The following is a 23238-nucleotide window of genomic DNA, read 5'->3' on the forward strand; positions in this document are numbered from 1 at the left end:
CTTTCCTGTCCTCTCACTCTCTCTCTCTCTCTCTCCCTCCCCCCACAAGTGAGAACACATAAGATCTACACCCACCATTCCACTCTCTGCTGCTGAGTTGGACTCTTTTAGTTTCCATGTACAGTGAGATCCTACGGAATTTGTATTCCTCTCTCTGGCTCATTTCGCTAGGCATTGTGTCCTCCAGGTGTATCCACGTGGCCACAAATGTGGCAGGATCTCCTCCTTTAAGGCTGGACAAGACTCTAGTGTGTGTGTCTCTTCTCGTGATAAATCCTTTCAGCCTGTGTATGTCTCAGAACATCTTTTATCTTTGCTTTGAAAGATACTTCTGCTTGGTACAGAACTCTGGGTTGGTGAGGTTTTCCCTTCCAGCCCTTAAGGATGTCACCCCCACATTCTTATCACTTGTGTTATTTCTGAGATGAAATTAGTTCTAATTCCTGTACAGAATATTTTGTTTTGCTTGTATTTTCTGTGCGTTTAAGATTTTCTCCTTATCACCAGTTTTCAGCGGTTCACTGGCATCATCTAATTCTTGTTTTTTCGTGCTTGGGGATCTCTGAGCCTCTTGGAACTGTAGGTTTATGGTTTCCCTCAAGTTTGGAAAGGTTTTCGGTATTATTTCTTCAGATATGTTTTCTGCCTCCTGCCCCTCCTATCGGGGTCCTCTGACTACAGGGATGCTGAGCCTCTTCATATGTTTCCACAGTTTACTGCTGTTTTCCCCTTATGTTTTCAGGATTTTGTTCTGTTTCATGGATAGTTCCACTGCTATGTTTTCAAGTTTGCTAGTCTTTTTTTCTCCCCCTGCAGATATATATACTATTAATACCATGCAGTGTACGTCTTGTCTCACATACTGTCAATTTTTATCCCTAGAAATTTGACTTAGGTCTTAATTATAGCTTCTGTGTCTCTACTTAACACATCTGACATTCTTACAGCTCCTGTGTCTCTGATATTCCCTCCAGCGTCCCGAGCAGAATGCAATAACCATCTTCATAGCCCATCTCCTAATACTACCATCTGTGTCATTTCTTGCCATGCTTTGAATGATGGATTCCCCCCCCACCCCCGCCTTGTTAGAATTGTATTTTTTTACTTGGCCATGACTTCTGAATTGTGTTTTCCTGCTTCTTTGCATACTTGGAAATTTTGTATTGGATGCCAGACATTGCAAACTTCATCCTGTCAGTTGCTTTGTGATATTACGATTTACAAGAACTATGTATTTGGTATTTGTCTCCATCTCTGGCACAGAGCTCCAGAAGTTCCTGGGATTTCCTAACGAGGAGGGGGGAGAGAGAGAGAGAGAGAGAGAGAGAGAGAGAGAGAGAGAGAGAGAGAAACTGTCTTTTGTGATGTTAATAAGGTGACTTAAAAGCATCTCAGGGAAGGGCTGGCCCAGCATTAGGGTTAGAACTTTGAGCCCCACCCCCTGAGCTCCAGGGAAGGAGAACCACTGGGGGTTCAACCATTTCCACTGGCCTTTGACTCCACCCATTGTGTCTGTGCCACAAAGCCACCAGAAAAACCGCAAAAGGGGAGGTTTTGGAGCGCTTCGGGGCTAGGGAGCCCGAGGTGGAGCTGTGGGGAGGGTTGGCACGGGAGCTCCACCCCTGCCCCCAGACCTCACCCTGGGCATCTCTTCCCTTTCTGGCTGTTGAGTCTGTCCTTTACTACTAACCCAGTAACCTCAAGTGACCTGTTTCTCTGAGTTCTGTGAGCCGCTCTGGCTAATTATTCCGTCCCAAGGTGGGGGTGGGTTGGAGCCTCCAATCTGTAGCCAGTGGGTCAGAGGCACAGGTGACACCATGGGCTTTAAACTCTCATCTGAAGTTGGGGGTGGGGCTCATAGGACTGAATCTTTAACGTGTGGGATCTGATGCTGCTTCTGAGTAGGTGGTGTCAGGATTGAGTTGAATTCTTGGACACCCTGCTGGTGTGTGGGAATTGTTTATTGGTAATTTGATCCCCAACACATTGAAATTGGGTCCAGGGACCCAAAAGAGTGCCGAATCCTTCTGTGTTCTTACAAGTCTTCTTGAGATTTGTCCTGGGTCACATTTAAGTTGCTTAGGGTCATGCCTTGTCTTGCTTTGAAGCTTCTTTGGATAAGATCAGGGCAGTGTGCAGCATGTGGTTCCTTCCCCCCGACCACCGGGGACAGAGGACCGACCCCTATGGTTTTTTGTTTTGTTTTGTTTTTCCACTCTGGGAAACAGAGTAAATGGGAAGCAGTTGGCAGTAGGTACTGTTCTGAGTCCTACCTGTGGGCTTCAAGCCCTGTTCCTTTTAGTCCTTTCAACTGGTCCTCTGGCCTTCCGTTCATTTTTGGTCAGCACTCGGCTGAAGGCTTGGGGGGGCCCCGAGGAGATGTGTGGGATTTCTATCTGCAGCTGCCTTCTGTCCTTGAACTCCAACAGAGGCCCTGCCCTGCCCCCCAGCCTTACCCCCAGCCCTGCCTTCATCCCCCCTCCCAGCACCACAACCCAAAAATGTTCTCAAAGCACCTGCCGGGCTCCCTTCATCTGTCTTCCATCTGTCGGGGGTTCATGCTCTTTGCTCAGTTGGCAATATCTCCAGAGCCTTTGTTTCTTTGTGTGCTTTGTCCAGTATTTTAGTTGTTTCGGGTCTGGGGTAAATCTGGCCCCTCTGACTCCACCTTGTTAGGAAGTAAAACTGGTTTTGGGTGATTTTTTGTCGCCTTCTGTTGGGCCAGGCGGTGGCTTTGGTGACTTGGCACTAAGTGTTCTTCACTGGCGTGTGTGTGTGTGTGTGTGTGTGTGTGTGTGTGTGTGAGAGAGAGAGAGAGAGAGAGAGAGAGAGAGAGAGAGAGAAAGCGTCTCCGTTCATAAAGCAAGTCAATTTTTAAGAAGACAGATGACCTGCTGTGGGAAGACATTTGCTACTTAAGTTTCTACAACGTAAAGGATTCTTACAAACCAGGGGAAAAAAAGATAGAAATTGTAATACAAATGCAAATAGCCAAGGAGTCTGTTTTAAATGATGGCTTCAGCTGTGGGCACTTGGGCTCTGGGTGAACAGAAGGCCTGCCTCCCCGGGGCCCGGAGTCTACACAGGCTCTTGTGCAGCGCTCGGCTCTTCCAGCACACGTGGAAGCAGCCGTGAATCCACACAAATGTGAGCAAGAAAATGTTCTAATCGAGACTGGTCTTTCCCTCACTTTAAACCATTCTGTTAAGGCCTTCGTTGTATTGTTATTTTACATTTTCTTTCCTCAATTAAAAAAAAAATGGATGTGATTTGGCAGGCCTTCGGGTCTTGAGGCTTTAGTTACAGAGAAACGAAATGCCTAGCAACATTGCTTTTTCGTGTCTAAATGTTCATTTCTGCAATTAAACATGGGTGAGGTGGGTAACAGGGCCTTTTTCCTTTTCCAAGTGAAATGTAAAATGCCACATAAATTCTATTCTAATGAGAAGGGCAGATATGCCTGATGGAGAGACATGAAATCCTGATAATCCCCGAACCTGCTTTAAGAGATCTCTGCGCCGCCTCCCCCCCCCCCCAAGAGCGTTGCCCAGAGCCCGCTGGCAGCTGTGGCCAGGTGGATTGCAGCTGCGTTCGCCTTTGTTACGGGGAGGCAGCGAATTCCCTGTTGCCCTCACGGACCATTCCCGATTCTGGATCCTGCATACGCTGCGGGTGGGACGCGGGACAGGTGTGGGGCAGGGCAGGATCTCCTGGACTGACCGGGCGGTTTAGAGGCCCCTTCAGAGTGCAGGTCGGGCTGATGATGAGGACAGTCATCCGAGCGCACGAGTCAGGTTGACTGCTCCTCCCCTTGCCTCCCAGCTCCCGCTGCACTCCCGACTTACCTCTGCCCCCCTCCCTCCCAGCAGCCGACACCCCTGTCCTCACCAGGCACTGAGCTCTGCACCCTCACCTGTGCCTTCACCTGTGGGGGGCTCTGCGGCCTCACCTGCAGGGGGCTCTGTAGCCTCACCTGTGGGGTGCTCTGTGGCATCACCTACGGGGGACTCTGCGCCCTCACCTGTAGGGCTCTGTGGCCTCACCTGCGGGAGGGGGGGGGGTCTGCGGCCTCATGTGTGGGAGACCCTCTAGCCTCACCTGCAGGGGGCTCTGCGGCCTCACCTGCGGGGCTCTGTAGCCTCACCTGCGGGGCTCTGCGGCCTCACCTGTGGGGGGTTCTGTGCCCTCACCTGCAGATGGCTCTGTGCCCTTACCTGTGGGGGGCTCTGTGCCCTCACCTGTGGGGCTCTGCATCCTGGGCCTCCCCAGAGCACCTGATGCTTCTGTACCAGCCCTTGTCCCCATTGCCCTCCTACCATGTAGGTTCAACACCTGCAGTTCTTGAAACATGCTGTGCTTGGAGGTGGGGGCTGGCCCATCAGAAGGTGCACTGTCACAGGGTGCAGCCACCCTTGGGACATGCCCAGTGCCCAAGCCACTGGCTCCTGCCCCGTGAGGCCGTGGTTTTGTAAAGCAAGTGTTATCTGTTTTGTCAAAGGGTACGGACAGGCTGCTCATTTCACAGCTGTGGATTTCAACCCACCCCCACCCCTTTCTGTCTCCTCAGAAATTGCAGGTGCTCCAGTGTCTGAAATTTCTGGGCCTTTCTCGACAGACGACATAGCCAGCAACTGCGTCCCCGCCCTGCCTTTGAATGAGCCCATTTTGTGGATCGTCTCCTATACTCTCATGAGCGTGTGTGGAATCATCCTTCTTATCCTAATCGTCCTGCTGCTACTTCCCTTCCGGTGTCGGCACCTGCCCCGCGATCCCGAGGTTGTCAATGACGAGTCCTCTCTCGTCCGGCATCGCTGGAAGTGAAGAGTGAAGCCTGAACTCTAGCGGCCTCGAACTCTCTGTTACGAGAATGACGTTTCAGGTGGAGCAGGCGGGGCCGTAAGGCAGGGTCGCTTCCTGTGTCCACTAGTCTTAAATCTGTTCTGCTCCTAGATGCCTTCCAGATTCACTGTATTTTGATTCTTGATTTTAAAGCTTCCTTCTTCTCCCTCACTTCCAAGAAAAGTTATAATAAAAAACACCTCATTCTAAACCAAAACAGAGTGAATTGGGCTTCAGGCTTTATGTGACTGGTTATGCCAAACTGTCTAGGTGTGCCACCCAAAAAAAAAAAAAAAAGGCAAGCTTTGGCTAGTTCTCCTCTTCCGTCTCTGGAGAGATGAGCGCATATGGTTCATACCTCCTCTTAGCTCATGGGAAGCTCGTATTCATTGCATTTAAGGGTATTTTGCACCAGGCCTCAACCTGGCTTGGCTCAGAGTGTACAATGTGGTGGCAGGAGAAGCAGCCTGGGGCCTGACGATCTCACCGTCCTGCCTGCTTCTGAGTCGGAAACAGAGCCTTGTTCTGGGTCTCTCTGTGCTCTGAGTGGGAGCCCGAATCCTTTTGGAGGGGAACGTCACTCAACAGTCTTCACCAGCCTCTTCAGAAGATGGAAAGCCTTTGCCTGTCATGGTAGAGTGGGAAGGAAACCTACTCTTTTGTACTCGGTGCTTCTGTAGTCTTGGTATAAAATAAAAAGTTACCTCTGTGGAGACTTTGCCGGGGGGGCCCTGTGCCCGGGTGGGGCTGCAGGCAGCCTGGTGCCAGCTCTTGCCCTCCTGAAGGAACCCTCCTTCCAACAGGCGAGGGTAACAGGTGCCATTCTGTTGCCAAGCGGGCCATTGTGTCAAATGCTCACCGCTCTTACTTAAAATTAACCAAACGTGTTTTGGTGAGAAAAAAGAAATCCTACTTCACTAGCTTAGTTGTTTGTTTTTCCAAATCTCTGTAGGTAGGTTGATTGTTACCCTTGAGGGAAATGGGGAAATGGCTAAACACCCAGCCTTCTGACCAACTCTTGGGGGAAGGAAGCCACAAGACACATGGAGGACCTGAAGGAACGTCTTCCACGCTTTCAGACTGTATGTTTGCATTTGCAGAAACCCCAAGACTCCAGCCCAGCTGCCCGAATCCACGTAAACATATCTGTGGAGGTGATGACCCACATGCTCCCTCCCTTTGGCATGTTCAGTTTTTGGCGACGAGGTAGGTATCCAGTGCTCTCCTTATTTGGGGAACCTCCCCCTTACTATCATTTACTTGATGAAGAAATTCATTTCTTCGCCAAAAAAAAAAAAAAAAAAAAAAAAAGCAGAATCCTTAACTTGATGTAGTCAGCCTTCTGTGATCAGTTATAATTAGAAGAAGGGTTCAAAGCCAATATCCCTTCTCTTGTTTGTGTGCCAAGTGTAACATTGGCTTTGCGTTGCTATTGGGATGAGTTGGATATACGATAGAAGCCTACTGGAGGGGCTAACGGGAGTATCTCTTCTGGTTGGATTGTCATTTATATTCAAGGTAGGCTGCTTGTGAGTGTTTCAGCCATTTGCTCCACTCACTGGACCAGGGCACGTCCATACTGAAGAATATATGACCAAAGAGATATGGGATCACTTACACATGTCACGGCGTCCTTGCAGACGCTCCAGCAACAGAAGGTTTGAGTTGACTCTTAGAACATGAACCTTCTGGGATCCCTGGGTGGCTCAGTGGTTGAGCGTCTGCCTTTGACCCCCTGTGATCCCGGGGTCCTGGGATTGAGTCCCGCATCAGGCTCCCTGCAGGGAGCCTGCTTCTCCCTCTGCCTGGGTCTCTGCCTCTCTCTCTGTGTCTCTCATGAATAAATAAATAAAATCTTAAAAAGAAAAAGAAGATGAACCTTCTGCATACTCTTCAAAAAACACTTTGGGTATGGTGTGTACGAGGCCTTCTTGACATGGGGTTCTGTTACCAGATGCTCCTTATCATGTCTGGTGTCAGCTAGGTGAGTGGTAGTAGTTTCAAAATACATTTCAGAGTTAGGAATCTCTGAAAGTCTAATTCTCTAGTTCTGTGGGCTTTTTCATGGGTTCCCTTTTTTTTTTTTTTTTTAAGATTTTTAATTTATTTACTCATGAGAGACAGAGAGAGCAGCAGAGACACAGGCAGAGGGAGAAGCAGGCTCCCTGAGGGGAGCCCAATGTGGGACTCGATCCCAGGACCCCAGGATCACTACCTGAGCCAAAGGCAGATGCTCAACCGCTGAGCCCCTCGGGCACCCCTCATGGGATCCCATTTTGTAGTTCACTTTACACAGAAGGGAAAGCAGCCCTCCCAGAGTGGACCTTCCACTTGCTGTGAAAATCCGGACCCTTTGAAATAAAAGGAAGGAGTTGCTGAGATGACCTGGTTCATTTGGCTGCTTATTCCTTCACACAGGCGTCTTCTGTTCCAGTTTCTCGTATTAGGTTTCTGAGCTGGGGAACGTTTCTGCTACAGCGGATCAGCAGGCGCTGTTCCCAGAATACATGATAATAGCACGGCAGATTTCAAGCTAGGGAATTTGAATGAAGTTTGCTATAACGCTCTGTATTTCATATCAGATTTCTCCACCTTTTCATCTCAGATGTCATTGGATGTGACATTTTAATGGAAATACTTAAATTACAAAAGCATAACTTAGCAACAAGAATGAAACAGACAATTGAATGTGGGACATTTTCCTGGCATGCCTTACTGTCGAAAATTGGACTTTGAGTCAAAACCCTGGTTAGTGACACCTACCTCCTCGAGTTATGTAAATCGATGCTGAGCTTGGAAAACCTTCAAAGAGGCTTGCTTTGAACAGGAAAGGAAGTAGCAGTCATCTGAGGGTGTCATTTTTACCTTGTAACCTACTGTGGAAAATGCTGGAAGACGGTCCTTCCCTGAAAACTGCATTTAGCTTTGTGCCTTTGTCAAACCCTGTCAACTCGCCCATGAGAAATGGATGCTTCTTCGTGAACAGTGTGTTGTTTTTTTGTTTTTTAATAAGGTGATACTTTACTGTACACTATGTTGTATTTCTTCTGAACCAAAAAACAAGTACCTGGCATTATAGAAACAGATTCTTGGCATGTGACTTCTGGGAATGTTTTCCGGAACGCGTTCTACTCCCAAACATTTGGAAGGATTTTACCTGACTCATTGTGAGATGCAGAGTTTTTGGTGTGAGATCAGTTTGGGGTCAGTTACGGTTCAAGATTATGGAAGTAATCCCCAGCAGTGCAGCATCAAGAGCTCCGTAGAGCTCGGGTAATAGATTTTGCAAGTTGTTCTGATTTAGGGATCGCATTAACGTATGGAAGAAGTGAGAGAGGACTATTCCATAATTTAATAGGTTCCTGTGCAAAATGAAAATTTGTCACGCTCCTCCTCCCAGGTTCCTGCATGGTGGATTGCCAAGCGAGGTTCAGTTCTAAGTTCTGGCTTAGGGCCACGCGATGTCACGGGGAATAAATCACTGCTCCCCACCCCCCAAAAAAAGCCTGTTCCATAAGCAATACCGATCGAGTCTCACCAACCTCTCCTTCTTAGTGAAAACCAGATACTTGGGTGGACTGAAGTGTGCTTTTTGTCCTGCACAAACTTATTAGAAGATTACAGACAAAACGCTTGCCACTGATTTTTTTTTCTTTTTTAGGAAAAACAACTAAACATCTTAAAATGTAAAATTGGGGAGACACTAGACTTGTGGAGCCAAGGAAACTCCACAACAGCAGACGCTATTGTGTACCTTTCCTAGTGGGTTTTAAGAATTTCAAATTTGGACTTAATGGCAGTTTATCAATTAAATGGCAAGCAGGAAAAATGCATTTTGAGAGCAGGGAAGGAAAATAAAAACGTAATCAAAAGTATGCGGATGAAATAAGCAGAAGTAGCTGTTCTGGAGAAGTTGCTTGAATTAACTCCAGGAGTCCTCAGATTTCTCTTACCGGTAAAGCTGCTGTGTCAGCTGGAGATGTGGTTTATTCTACGCAGCAGCAAAGGCCGAACTTCAGGAGTACTTGAGCTGCAGTCATCTGTCGGATGTCAACACAGACAAAGTGAGAATGTGACTTACGCGTCCCATTACCCGAGCCAGGTGAAGATTGGTTCATTCGAAGAACAGGGAAGGGGATGGTTGGGCCTTGGAAAGTTCTAGAATGTGGGAAGGGAGGTGGGGAAGGAAGTCATATCCTTTGGTCAACAGATGACTGCAAAGGTCTGGGCGAACTATGAGGACGTTCCAGGGTGTGCTAGGCAACTCAACTCCAACGGTGGAAATGATTTTTTTTCACACCCCTATTTTTCAGGAATGTTCCAAAGGAACCTCTCAGGATTTGAAGTTTGTCAAAGAGAAACTTGCTTTGCAGACAGACGTAGTTAGAATACCTGCATTCTAACACAACTAGGGACGCATGAAGTCCCAAGCAAGTCATGGTCCTTAGGCTGTAGGTTCAGGGTTACACACTGGGAAGTTTATAGGTCAGGGACAAAAAGCTGAAGCCAGGGCAGCCCCGGTGGCACAGCGGTTTAGTGCTGCCTGCAGCCCAGGGCCTGATCCTGGAGACCCTAGATTAAGTCCCAAGTCAGGCTCCCTGCAAGGAGCCTGCTTCTCCCTCTGCCTGTGTCTCTTCTCTGTGTGTCTCTCATGAATAAATAAATAAAATCTTTAAAAAAAAAAAAAAAAAAGCTGAAGCCAGAGCAGGTAGTTGGCAGTTACCTTTGGGGTCTGAGCATCTGATAGTTGCATTGAAAGCCAGAGCGACTCAGAGCCGTATCCACCCAACCCTGCCAGGGCAACCCACTGATTCAGAAAGAATGTGACAGGTTCCTGACCTCATTTGTTCTCTAGAACACCTGCTGTCAGAGACACTTGCAGAAACAAGTGTCAGCCCCTGAGCCCCCATGCATCAGTGTGGCCTTGTGGCATCCCACAGGGCCGTGCCATCCTGGAGCTCACCCTGGTCCTAGTTAGAATCAGCAAACGTCATTAGGCTCCCCTGGTGTCCTAGTGAACGCAAGCCGGGGCTTGGGAACATGCCCTGGTTTGGTACGAGTGTCATCCTGGGGTGGGTCAGCCATATTGTGACACCAGTGTGTCTGCAAAACCTCTAGTCACATGAGTTACTGGGGGTAATTCTGAGTATCAAGGACATGTGTCCTCAACCAATCAATACAGTGTTCCTACCCCTGAGCATTCTCTGGGCTTCTTCTGAGTATTACATTCAGATGACCTGTGGGTTTTTTGTTTTGTTTTGTTTTGTTTTAAGATTTTACTTATTTATTCATGAGAGGCAGAGACACAGGCAGAGGGAGAAGCAGGCTCCTGGGTACCTGGATGCGGGATGCGGGACTCGATCCCAGGACCCCGGGGTCACGCCGTGAGCCGAAGGCAGATGCTTCACCCCTGAGTCACCCAGGCATGCCCAGATGACCTATGTTTCTAAACTACGTTGTACCATGTGATTTTTGCAGCACATTTGGTCTTAAAGACCTCCCTGTAGCCAAGGACTGGGGTAGGAGGCACATATAGATTCCTGATAAATTCAGACCTAGCCTGCAAGGACGGCTCCTGGGTACCTGACCTTTGATGCTTGAGGGCCACCACGTGTCCCTGAAAGCCCTTGGGTACTTGTTGGGCACCATTGCCCAAACTGTGAGTGTAGTTGTGCCCAGCTGGCCTCTCAGGATACAGCAAAGGTGTCAGTAAAATCCCTGTCTCACCTCTAAAAGTCTGCTGATCAGGGTTTGTCCACGCCTGCAGGGCGGTGAGGAGATGGGTCAGCTCCCTTTGCAGAGGGAGAGTTATTTGTACAGGATCAAAAGTGGATGAGCTGGTAAAGTGGAAATTGTATGTGACACACGGGTGTCCTCCAATATCGATTTACAATGATATATAATTACAAATGATGGGTTTACAAAAGAGATTTCTAGAATGGTGTCATGATGGGGAGAAATGAAACCTTGAGCATCGGGATGCCTGTGGGTGGCTCAGTGGTTAAGCGTTTGCCTTCAGCTCAGGGCAGGATCCCTGGGTCCTGGGATCAAGTCCCACATCGGGCTCCCTGTAGGGAGCCTGCTTCTCCCTCTGCCTGTGTCTCTACCTCTCTCTCTGTGTCTCTCATGAATAAATAAATAAAACCTTAAAAAAAAAAAGAAACCTTGAGCATCTTTGAAATCCAGCCTTCTTTACCGTTGGGGTTTTTCCATAGGATTTGCTACACTTAGGTTGGAATATATGTACTTTTTCCATGGCACATGCACTGACCAGCGTATCGTGAGAAGGCAGGTGTCTCCCGAGGGCAGGACTTATTACTTTTTCTCCAGGAAATGCTCTATGTATGGGTCTCTGAAAGTTTCCAATAAAAGCAAGGCTTTTCGCTGGCTCCTGTCTACCTATTGAAGTAAAGTTTCACACAAGCCTTACAATTTTGAAGTTAATGCTTCTGAATGAAGGTTAAAAACACATTAAAAGATGATCTTTTGGAGATTAAAAAACCAAAGCTAAAGCATCTGTTCATCATCTATAGTGAAAATCACCAAAAATGCACTCCCATAATTCCATTTTTCTTACACAACTTTGTGTTCTCTCTCGCTAGGGGTAACAACTTGGAATTGCTTTTTCTCCTTTGCCTCAGTGGTGATAATGTGTCATCTAGTGCGTCCCATGTCACACGTTCTTGTCGGCGAGCTCGGAAATCCTGTTTGGCCTTGGAAGTGCGTGGATCACGTGAGGGGAACTGCATGATGATGGAAAGTTCTGGACGTCAGGAATCAGCTGAAATGAGTGGGATTGGCCATGGGCTCACAAAAGCCGAATTTCTATAATCGACGAGGAGGTATTTCCTGCTATTTCTGTTAATCCGTGCAGTTAAATAGACTGCAAGCTGAAAATCCCCATGTTCAGTCCCTGAAAGCAATGACTTATTTTTTCTTAAGAAGGACGTCTTTGCTGCTGCCTTGGTGGGGGGGTGGGGGGGTGGAGGTGGGGGTCTGCTGTGGCCGAGGAGCTCACAGACCTCACCCTCTGAAGCAGTGCTCACTTAGCAGCGGTGCTTTGCAGAATGTATTAATGTGTGCAACTTTCATTTCTGAAAAGGCCTAAATAAGATAGTTTGTTGTTCCCCTCTGGGGCTTTCCCTCTGTTTTTGGCATGCCATGTTGATTTAAAATTAAGCTGTGCTAGGCCAGCAGTTGGGGTGAAAGAGGTATGCACCCCACTTCAGAAGTGGCTCTGCATCTGCAGCCCTGGCTGGTGGGCGCCTCAAAACTCGAGTTTTCTAAAAAATAATCTTATTTTTCTACTTATATGCCCCACGAATTTAAGATGTATACCATTGGAAAGGAAATAAAAGAGTTCGGTTTGTTTGAATAAATAATACTTTCAACTTGTTGGGTTTGGTACTGTTTTAACGCTTTTGTTCAAGTCAAGCTTTGGAAGTTACTGCCCGTGACGAGTCATGATCCACTTGCCTCTGCTGCCACAAAATAGATTCCTGGAAAGCGTCGAAGATAAAACTGTAGGGAGAGTCTTGGCCTGATCACTGCAATGTAAAATGGGAGGAGAATACAGTACTTGGGGACGTGAGAACCCTCAGGAGTGGGAAGAGACCAGGTACAGCTAAGCATGTTTAAGGGGGTCATAAAGATTGGACGGGGTGTCAGTCTCATCCTGGGGACGGACTGTGGCCGGATGGGGTGCTCATGCCACATTCACCCTGCAAGGAGATGGTGTTCTCCGAATCCAGCAGACAAACACATGCCCAGGAACCCCCAGCCCGAAAAGTATCTGCCTGGGCATAGACCCCAGTCCATCCACCTGCGAGCTAACCTCTGCACCACATTGTCTCGCCAGGCGCTGCTAGCCGTGCTTTCCAGGAGCATAAGGGTCCACCTGAGTGGGTCAGTTTCTAGAGCAGGATGTTGCCAACTTTGGGGGAGCAGAAATCATGAAGACAGATGTCACTCATGAGCTGTGATCTGGCTGCTGCACCAAACCTTGTAAAAACACACTTAGGTTTGGTGATAAGCGGGGGGGGGGGGGGGGGGAATTTCAAACCTTTAGGAAGTGAAGCAGTATAGTCACTGGAGAAGGAGAATAGGAGGTTTGCTTTCCATTAATGAAAAAGATCATTTGATTTCAGCTTCATGCTTTTCTTTTTAAAGATTTTGCTTGAAGGTTCATGTGAGAAAGAGAGAGAGAGAGAGAGAGAGAGCAGAGGGAGAAGCCAGCTCCCCTCTGAGCAGAGAGCCTGGTGTGGGGCTTGATCCCAGGACCCTGGGGGATTAACTGTACCACCCAGGTGCTCTAATTTTATATTATTTTATTTTTTTACACAGATTTATCATTTTGCCATTCTTAAGCTATGGGTGACGTTGCAGTTGTGGTTTTGTATGCCTGTCACTAGGTGGTGGTGTTGTGAAACTTTGTGGAATGACATTTGTGCTTTTATTTTTTTGTTGTTCTGTGCATTTGTTGGCAAATTTCATCAAGCGTCGGCATGTAATTAAGCTATACCCAGCAACTACCCAGGGGTGTTTACTCCTCCATCCTGCTCTAAGATAGAATGTTTAAAGTATGCAGGCTAGAGATCTATAGTGAACCTTGGGGATGATCCCCAAATACACGTTTCCAGCACCTGGCCTGTCTTATTTGGCTGCCGCAGAGGGAAGGAAACTGAGTCACAGGGGGGTGCCATGAATGCTCCAGGCTCTCACTCACTGGCAGGTCCAGATTCAAAAACCAGTTAGTCTGATCGCCAGACCTATGATCTCAGCCGTTGTGCTGCTGTCTTTATAAAGGTTAAAATGTGAGAATCGAAAGGGAAAATACTGTTTTTAAAAGTTAAAACTGGGATCCCTGGGTGGCGCAGCGGTTTAGCGCCTGCCTTTGGCCCAGGGCGCGATCCTGGAGACCTGGGATCGAATCCCACGTCGGGCTCCCGGTGCATGGAGCCTGCTTCTCCCTCTGCCTGTGTCTCTGCACCTCTCTCTCTCTCTCTCTCTCTCTGTGACTATCATAAATAAAAATTTAAAAAAAAAAAAGTTAAAACTGACGTGTGCTTAAATAAAAATGCTATAAGGGAAAATATTGCAGGAGATACCTATTTACACGCTTACAAATATATATTTGTATATTTACAAATATAAGGGTGGAAGCTAACGCTTGATGAACAGGGAGTTCTGGCCAGACATATCGGGTGCACTGACATTCCATCCTCGGATCGGGCCCCATCAGGTAGGTAGACATGTTACTAAAAATATTTTTTAAGCTGCAGGGTGGAAGGCAAGGGCACATATTCAGAGAACTCAAGAGGTCTGGAGCAAAGATGCTCCCACCCACAGGATGAGAGTCCATAGGCTCTCATCATGGTAAAAAAAAAAAAAAAAAAAAAAAAAAAAAGGCCTGCTGTCCATTGCATATAAAAATTTCATACCGGTAAGTCAGATGTATTACCCATGTCTTTATTTTCTGTATTCTGACGCTCCCACATGTGGGACCTTGCTGGCCACAGAGAGACTGGACTCCCAGAGTTAGCAGAATTCCCAGAGAAAGCAAGCAGCTCACTGCAGAGTAAACCACACATTTGGGTGCGGACCTTGCAGATGCAAGCCGGTGGTCCAGAACCCACAGCCACACTCTGGGCCGCTGTCCCCTGCCCACATCTCCCCCAGGGTCAGATACCAGGCAACAAAGGATGACTGTCCCTGTGCCCTAGCCAAACCCGAGCCTCTCTACCCTGCCTTACCCATTCTTCCCTCTGCAAGCCACAGTGAAGGCTCATGGAATCTCCTCCTCCTCCTCCTCCTCCTCCTCCTCCTGCCTCCCAGGCGTCCCTGGTGGCTCCCCACACAGCCCTGCGTGCATGCCATGCCTTCTGGTTCCCGGGATCTACTTCAGGACAGTCTCTTCTGCTCCTGCTAACCATGCCTCATTAAAAACAAACCCCTGCTACCCTTAAAACCCCAAAGAACCTGAGAGCCCGGAAGCAAAGCCTGCAAAAGCTGGCAAAAGTGGGACGCGAGTGGTCAAGAAACAGGATCAATCTTACAATGTCTGCAAAATGCTTACATAGTTAGAAATCAAGTGAGCACAGCTTTAATGATGAATAGATGCCTAAGAGGTGAACCGTTTCCTGCTGGGCTGACGAGGGGTATAAGCTGGGGCACTCATTACAGAGAGCCCAAAAGCACCCACATCGTCCCTGAATCGATACTTCTCTTGGAATCTATCCTAAAGAAACAGAAATGTGGACAAGCCCAGAAATAATGGAGAGAGAGAGAGAGAGAGAGAAGTGGTTTGCTGAATGACATGCCCGTATTACATCCATTTTTAAAGAGAAATATGCTAATCGGGATGTGTGTATAAAATACAAGAATCTAGCGAGTGAATTACATTCACAGTAACCTGTGACTCCTAGAAGTGGGGATCCTGGATGATAGGAATCATTTAGGGATTTTTAATTATTTTTATTCAAATCCTACATCGACATCATTATTAAAAATTCAAGTAATCTCAGGATGCTTTTCACAAAAGCAGCGGTCCCCAGCCGCGCCCCTACCCAACTTTAGGTCCTATTGTGCAAATTTTGTTTGCTCTGGAGCTGCTTCTGTGTTTTTTTGTTTGAGATTTATTCACTTATTTGAGACAGAAAGAAACCATGAGTGACCGGGGCCACGGAAGAGTGAGGCAGAGAATCTCAAGCCAGCTCCCTACTGAGCACCGAGCCCAACTCAGGGCCCATCTCACCACGCCGAGGTCATGAGCTGAGCCGAAACCAAGAGCCAGACGCTTAACCGACTGAGCCACCCAGGCGCCCCCACTTCCATGTTTCTAAATGACATATTTGTGCTGTGCATGCTACGTGATTGGTCAATGGGCTTGAGCCTGTTCATTAATTGGCGACCTCTTAGCATTTTCTAAATTGCTGCATTTACTAAGGGCCATTTTTGGACTCTTCTTATCCAGGCGTGTTCCTGCCTTTGCACCTGCGCCCACTGCTTTTGTGACTGTCCTTTACTAATGTGATTTTAGTATAAGGAGGATGAATATAATTAGTATTAATATATGATTAATATATAAAACACCCGCTCCCACCCCCCGTGAGAAGGTAGTCCTCTCACACAAGCGATGTTATATACTTTATCCTCCTGGATGTCCTTTAGAAATATTGGATGATGTCTCTGGAATCATCCAGTTGAGATTTGTTTTGGAATCATACTGAATGTATATGCGGAAAAATTCAGGGAGAATTTACGTCGTTGTGAGCGGGAGGCCTTGAATCCCCTGGAACAAGTAGTTCTGTCTGGATTTGTCCTCTGTCGCAGTCCCCCAGTGGGCTTCATTTCATGTCGATCCACACCGATTTCTTGATAACTTAATTCACAAGGGTTTTGAGTTTTCTGTTGTCCTTATGAATGAGATTTCTTTTTTAAGATTTTATTTGAGAGAGAGAGCGCACAAGTAGGGAGAGGGGCAGAGGGAGAAGGAGAAGCAGCAGGCTCTCTGCTGAGCCCTGTGAATGAGATTTTTTAAATTACATTTGAAAACTGGTTATTGCTGGGATGCCTTGGTGGCTCAGTGGTTGAGCATCTGCCTTCAGCTCAGAGTGTGATCCCGGCGTCCTGGGATCGAGTCCCATGTCGGGCTCCCCACAGGGAGCCTGCTTCTCCCTCTGCCTGTGTCTCTGCCTCTCTCTGTGCGTCTCTCATGAATAAACAAATAAAATCTTTAAAAAAAAAAAGAAAGAAAGAATATTGATTATTGCTTATGTATCTGAAAGCACCTGTTTTTCCCTGTTGATTCTGTAACTGACCACATTAGTAAACTTACTGTTTCTAGTTAATTTTGTTCTGCTGACAAATATCAGGGTGTGTGTGGGGAGGTTCCAAGAATAAAGTTATGTCACCTGCAAATGATGGTAATCTTAGCTCCTTTCTGATATTTGTGCTTTGTATCTTACGTTCTTATTTTTTTTTTATGTCCTTATTTTTTTTAATTCCTGTTATGGTATAAGACACAATGTTGGAGCTGTTGTGTTTCTCCACTTACTCTTTTGAATACATGATATATTTACAGGGTTCAAAAATCAGAACAGCATATGGCGAGAATTCTTCTTTGTACTCCTGACCCATCGTCTTCTCGAGGTAACTTGCCATCGCCTCCCGATTTATCTTTAGGCGCTAATCAGCATATGTGTTTATTTTCTCTCTTGTAATATAAAGACGTAACAAACTATATACACCACTCTGCTTTCTTCTTCTTCCCACCCCCCCCCCCCCACATAATTTACCTTTGGGAGGTTGCTCTGTATGTTTTTTCCCAGATGCGTCATATCCACGGTGCGCCTGTCCCATTCTTTATGTAACTGGCCCCTTGATGACTTCATCTGGGTTGTTTGCCATCTTTTGCTTCTATAGATGTGGCTGCAATGAATAACCTTATGCAAACATCATTATGTGGCGGGGATGTGTTTCCAGGAGGGGAACTGCTGGGTCGGACGACAGCTGCATTTATAATCCCCATGAGCACTGTGAAATTGCCTTTTATAAGGATTATTCCAAATTACGCTCCCACAGTCATGCATGAGTGTGCCTGTTTTCCTCTTCTCTCATCAAGAAGCTGGTGGTGAAACTTGGAAATTTTTGCCAAGCTGACGGGTGGAGAAGGACATATTTCAGTGTAGTTCTAAACTGCAGATCTTTTATGATGAGCAACTTGGGATATCTTTTGCCCATTTTTCCATAGGGCTGTTGGTCGATTTCTAGGAAACCACCCCATAGATATATTGGTGTACATATTACAGGCTTTCCACACGGAGGTCTCCTTACGCGTTAACTTCATAACTCTCTGTGTGATTTGGGCAAATTAACCCTTCCTCCTTGCATTTCCCAGCTGCAGAACGGTGTTCATGCGAATGCTGCCTCACAGGGGCGGTAGACACATGAACTGAGCTAATCTTCGTAGCATGCTCGGCCAGGTGCCCACCCCATAAGCCGCACAGGGGTGATGGTTATGTCTCAAAAAGGTTGGGGGTGCTTATCAGTTGCAGTTTTCTTTGTCGGTTTGTCATGGCTTTTGACTGAATTTGTTAGGCTTGGGGGTTTTTTTGCTTTTCCCTTTGAGAAGGGTGTGTGCCCTCACACATACTCAGATTTACAAAATGTTTTTGATAAGCCTTCTGGATGTAAGTCTGTTAGAAACGTCTTCCCACCTCCAAGTTTTTTTTTATAAGACTTATAAACAGGGGCTTGGGATGCCTGGGTGGCTCTGTCGGTGAAGCGTCTGCCTTCGGCTCTGGTCCCTGCTGAGCAGGGAGCCCGATGCGGGGCTCGATCCCAGGACTCCGGGATCACGCCCTGAGCCGAAGGCAGACACTTCATCGACGGAGCCACCCAGGTGACCCTGTTCTTTTTTCACAAACAATTGAATCAGTTTGTATAGATGCTCCCCTCCCCAGTGCGTATTGGGATGTTTATTGGAATCACATACGTTTACAATTGAACTTAGGGAGACCTTGACACCTCTCTGAGGTTAAGGCATCCTCTCCAAGAAGAGGAAACGTGCTTCTATTCATTTACTTCTCGTTTTTGTTCCTTGGCCTAGGTCTTGCCAATTTCTTGTTAAATTTATTTCTAGGCATTTAATCTTTTGTTGTTGTTGTTATTGCAAATGAGATTTTTCTGCCATTAAATCTCCTACCTCCTCGTTGTTTGTCAATATGAAAGCTGCCTGTTTCTGTATTTTAATTTTGTATCCTGCTTCTTAGTGAATTCCTTTGAGATATTTCAGGTGACTATTTTGGATTTTGCAGGTGTATGTGTCATATATAGTGATAGTTTCCCTTTGTGCTCTCCAATATTTGCACCTCTGATTCCTTTCTCTTGTCATATTACATTGTCTAGTACTTTCAGTAGAGTGTTAAATAGTAAAGACTATCTTATTTCATTCCTGACTTTAAAACCTGATGCTATTGTCTGAGAAAGGTACAACTTACTATGTTGAAGAAGTATCCATTTCTCATGGTTAATTTTGTGTCAGTGTTGCTGGGAAGATATTTTTTAGATGAGCTTAACATTTAAAGTAGTGGATATTGAATAAAGTGCATTACCCCTTAGTCTGCAGGTGGGCTTTGTCCAATTAGTTGAATGTCTTAAGAGAAAACGACTGAATTTTGCCTCCAGACAGCCTGCAGACTCAAGCTGCCACTTTAACTCCCTGGGTCTCCAGCCTGCCTGGCTGCGCTGCATTTTGGACTTGCCAGGCTCCACAATTATATGAACCAGTTCCTTAAAATAAATCTATATGGGACAACTTGGGTGGCTCAGTCGGTTGAACATCTGACTCTTAATCTCAGGGTCATGGGATTGAGCCCCACATCGAGCTCTGATAGGGGCACCTGGGTGGCTCAGTGGTTGAGCATCTGCCTTCAGCTCAGGTCATGATCCCGGGGTCTGGGATTGAGTCCCACATCGAGCTCCCTGTGTGGAGTCTTGCTTCTCCCTCTGCCTGTGTCTCTGCCATTATCTGTGTGTCTCTCATGAATAAATAAATAAAATCTTAAAAAACAAGAATTTTATCATAAATTTTACAATTTTGTCAGGTACTTTCTTATTGTCTATGGAAGATATCATTTCTGTCCTTATAGTTCATAACTTTGTGAATTATACTACCAGATTTCCTAACAGTGAACCATTCATGTTTTCGGAATAACCTTTGTTATTGTGTTATTGTGATGTATTTTTCTTTTAGTGCTTTTTGATTCTGTTTGCTCCTGTTTTCCCTAACGTTTTCCTGACCATATTCACAACTGTGTTTTGTCTGTGGCTTTCTTTTTCTGCAGTCTGTCAGGTGTTATCAATGCTATGCTCACTTCGTGAAAATAATTTGGGTCTTTTACCCTTTTTCCTGAGATCTGGAAGAGCTTAATGAAATTATTCACTCTTTAGAAGTTTAGGGACACCCGGGTCCCTCAGTGGTTGAGCAATGGCCTTCGGCTCAGGGCGTGACCCCAGGGTCCCAGCGTCCAGTCCCGCATTGGGGTCCCCACAGGGAGCCTGCTTCTCCCTCTGCCTGTGTCTGCCTCTCTCTGTGTGTCTCTCATGAATAAATAAATAAATAATCTTTAAAAAAATAAAAGCTTGGTAGAATTTCCTTAGAATTCTCTGTGCATAATACTCTTTTGCAAACTAGCACCTGGTACCTTTCTCTATGTGTTTTATGGAAATAAGCTGCTTAGATTTTCTCTTTATTTTGAAATCAGTTTTGATGGGACACCTGGGTGGCTCAGTGGTTGAGCCTTGCTTTCGGCTTAGGGCATTATCCCGGGGTCCAGGGATCAAGTCCCACATCGGGCTCCCTGCATGGAGCCCACTTCTCCCTCTGCCTGTGTCTCTGCCTCTCCCTCTGTGCCTCTCATGAATAAATAAATAAATAAAATCTTTTAAACATAAAATCAGTTTTGATAAATTACATCTTATAAAATTATGCATTTTAACCCAGGGTTCCAAGTTATACTTAAAAGTTAAGCATAACAGTCTTATGATTCCTTTCCCCATTTTTCCAGTTTTTGTAACTTGTTTTTCCCTCATTCCTCACTTTATGTATCTTTTTATTATATCAAGGTAGCTCATGACTTAACCACTTTATTGTTTTAAGGGTCTATTTTTGTAAAGGTTTTAAGGATCGGGGCTCCTGGGTGGCTCAGTAAGTAAAGTGTCTGCTTTTGGCTCAGGTCATGATCCCGGGGTGCTGAGATCAAGTCCCATGTCGGGTTCTCTGCTCAGTGGGGAGCCTGCTTCTCCCTCTGCCTCTGTCTGCTGCTCTGCCTATTTTGCTCTCTCTCTCTCAAACAAATAAGTAAATAAAACCTTTTTTAAAAAAATCTGATTTAAAGGTTTTAAGGATCAATTCTACTGTTTACTGCTGTTACTCATTTCTGTTTTGTGAATCTCTTTTTGCTTACATTTCTTTTTTTTTTTTTTAGGATTTTCTTTATTTGAAAGAGAGCCCATGAGTAGGGGGAGGAGCAGAGAGAGAGGGAGAGGAAGAGGGAAAGAATCCCTTGGACCCTGAGTCAGGGCTCAGCCCACAATCCATGAGATCATGATCTGAATGAGAACCAAGAGTTGGACGCTCAACTGGACTGAGCCACCCAGGCACCCTCTGCTTTAGTTTCTTGATTGAGGATTCCTTTTTTTTAAATAGGGTCCACACCCAGCGTGAGGCTTGAAACTCACAACCCCAAGATGAAGAGCCCCTAATTCATTTGGTTTCATTCTGTTTCATTGATAAAAGCTTTGTGGCATCAAGTCTTCCTTGAGTGCTGCTTTAATTTGTTTCATAATTTACATGTGGTATCACTGTATTCTAAAAACTATGACTATTTCAGCTTGTTTCCTCTTTCACCAGAGGGAGATTTTTTTGTAAGATTTTATTTATTTGTTCACGAGAGAGGCAGAGACATGGGCAGAGGGAGAAGCAGGCTCCCTGCGGGGATCCCGATGCGGGACTCGATCCCAGGACCCCGGGGTCACGACATGAGCCGAAGGCAGATGCTCAACCGCTGAGCCACCCGGGCATCCCGTCATCTGTGTGCTTCTATAGAGCTCATCACATGTCCGCTTTAGAAACAGCGCTGTTCTATGGCTTTGTCCATACGTGTTGTATTATCGATTACACATTCGTGAGGAATCACCCACTAACAAATAAGGAGAAGTACGCCTCTTCGTAGCATGTAAAAAGCCTTTTGGCTTAGGTGTTATCTAAGTTCTATCTAATGTCTCCTTGACTACTTCTAAGACCCCAGAGCTTATTTCCTGGCTGCGGTGGCCTGCTGGGCTATGTCCATCCCCTGTATTTTTGCCCTTTCCAGATCACCCAGAGTGGAGTTTTTCTGATGACGCATTCAACAAATCTTTTATTTATTTTTTCTTTTCTAAGTAAAGGACTTGAACCAGTTGCATTCATTCCCACGACAAGATGACCTTGTTTCCGCCCTGTGTGTCCTGTGGGCTTATGCCCACGTTTGTACAGGTTGTTTCTTTCACTGTGTAAAAAGAAAGGTTTGCTTTACCTTTTTGTGTGCACTTCTTTTTTTTTTTTTTTTAAGATTTATTTATTTATTGGGGCAGGGGCAGGTGCAGAGAGAGAAAATCTCAAATAGACTCGCAGCTGAGTGCTGAGCTCCATCCCACAACCCTGAGATCATGACCTGAGCCGAAACCAAGAGTCGGATGCTCACCCCACTGAGCCACCCAGGTTCCCCTTGTTGTATTTCTTTTTTTCCAGGGAGCCTCTTCCTTTTTGTTGCCTTTATAATTACAGCTTTATATAATGGCAGAGGGGAAGTCCCTTGGTCTTACATTTGTCCCAGCCTATGGGAGCCTCCCCAAGGTGAGCATTTCCTCCCTGCCCTCCCTCTCAGCCATCACCTCACTTAGTGACCTCAGTACCACGATGAATACGCATGCCTCTCTTGCTTGGTTTGCAGCCCCATTTGATTTCTTTTGGCTCTCAACCGCTACAGACGAGAATCACTGGATTCATTCTACCTTGTATTTGCCTTCCTGCTTCCCTCTGTGGTTCTGGTTTGTTGTATTGTTCCAACATCACCCAGGATATAGAAACACTGTATTCCCTTCCAGCTTGCTGGCACCTGCACTCTGCGTGTCACCATCTTGTTTGCCAGCCTCCCCACCTACCTCTGGATTGGGGAAAAAACTTCTTTCTGGTAATTTCCTCACAAAGGGCTTACAGGAACAGTATCTCTTGAGTCCTTGCTTCTTAAAAACCATTTTGTGGCCTTTAAACTTAAAGTTTGGCTTGTATAAAAGCTTCATTTTGCTTTCTCTCTCTTTCTCTCATACCTTATGGCATGACATTCCTGCCTTCTGGATTTGAACATTGCTTTGGGGGAAACTGACACCAGCGCTCTATCCCCTTCCTATCTGACATGACTTGACCTTTTTTTTCCCTAGCTGTCCTGAAGACTCTTTGTAATTTTTTTTTTAAAGATTTTACTATTTTCATTTATTTATTCTGGAGAGATCGAGACAGAGAGCATATGTGAGACAGTAAGCACAAGCAGGGGACAGGGAGGGTGGAGGAAGAGAGAGAAGCAGGCTCCCCACTGAGCAGGGAGCGTGATTCAGGGCTGGATCCCAGGACCGCAAGATCATGACCTGAGCCAAAGGCAGACGCTTCACTGACAAGCCACCCAGGTGCCCCAAAGACTCTTATCTCTAAAGCCTTATAACTAGGACATGTCTCATGCTGACCATTTGGGGTCAAGAAATGTTAAATGGTTCTTCTGATCCACTGCATTAGCCCCTCCCTGCTCTTAATGTGAACTTCAATTATGCCTGTGTTAACTCCACCTGGCTTGTCTTCTATAG

General features: G+C 46.2%; 1 protein-coding gene and 1 long non-coding RNA gene across 2 annotated transcripts in view; one reads left to right on the plus strand and one right to left on the minus strand.

The window, feature by feature from the left end:
* BACE2 (beta-secretase 2) overlaps positions 1-5056 on the plus strand; it is a 79771-nt gene extending 74715 nt beyond the window's left edge. Inside the window, exon 9 of the mRNA XM_025449756.3 lies at positions 4568-5056. Within this exon, the coding sequence (XP_025305541.1) occupies positions 4568-4821 (254 nt within the window). The 3' untranslated portion in view covers positions 4822-5056. The remainder of the gene's footprint in view (positions 1-4567) is intronic.
* The window catches only part of LOC118352984 (uncharacterized), a 42490-nt gene that overhangs the window by 12920 nt on the left and 6332 nt on the right, over positions 1-23238 (minus strand). Inside the window, exon 2 of the long non-coding RNA XR_004811056.2 lies at positions 8793-8879. This is a non-coding gene — a long non-coding RNA (uncharacterized LOC118352984). The remainder of the gene's footprint in view (positions 1-8792; positions 8880-23238) is intronic.

Source organism: Canis lupus, chromosome 31 (assembly GCF_003254725.2).
Source record: "Canis lupus dingo isolate Sandy chromosome 31, ASM325472v2, whole genome shotgun sequence".
Taxonomy (NCBI): Eukaryota; Metazoa; Chordata; class Mammalia; order Carnivora; family Canidae; genus Canis; species Canis lupus.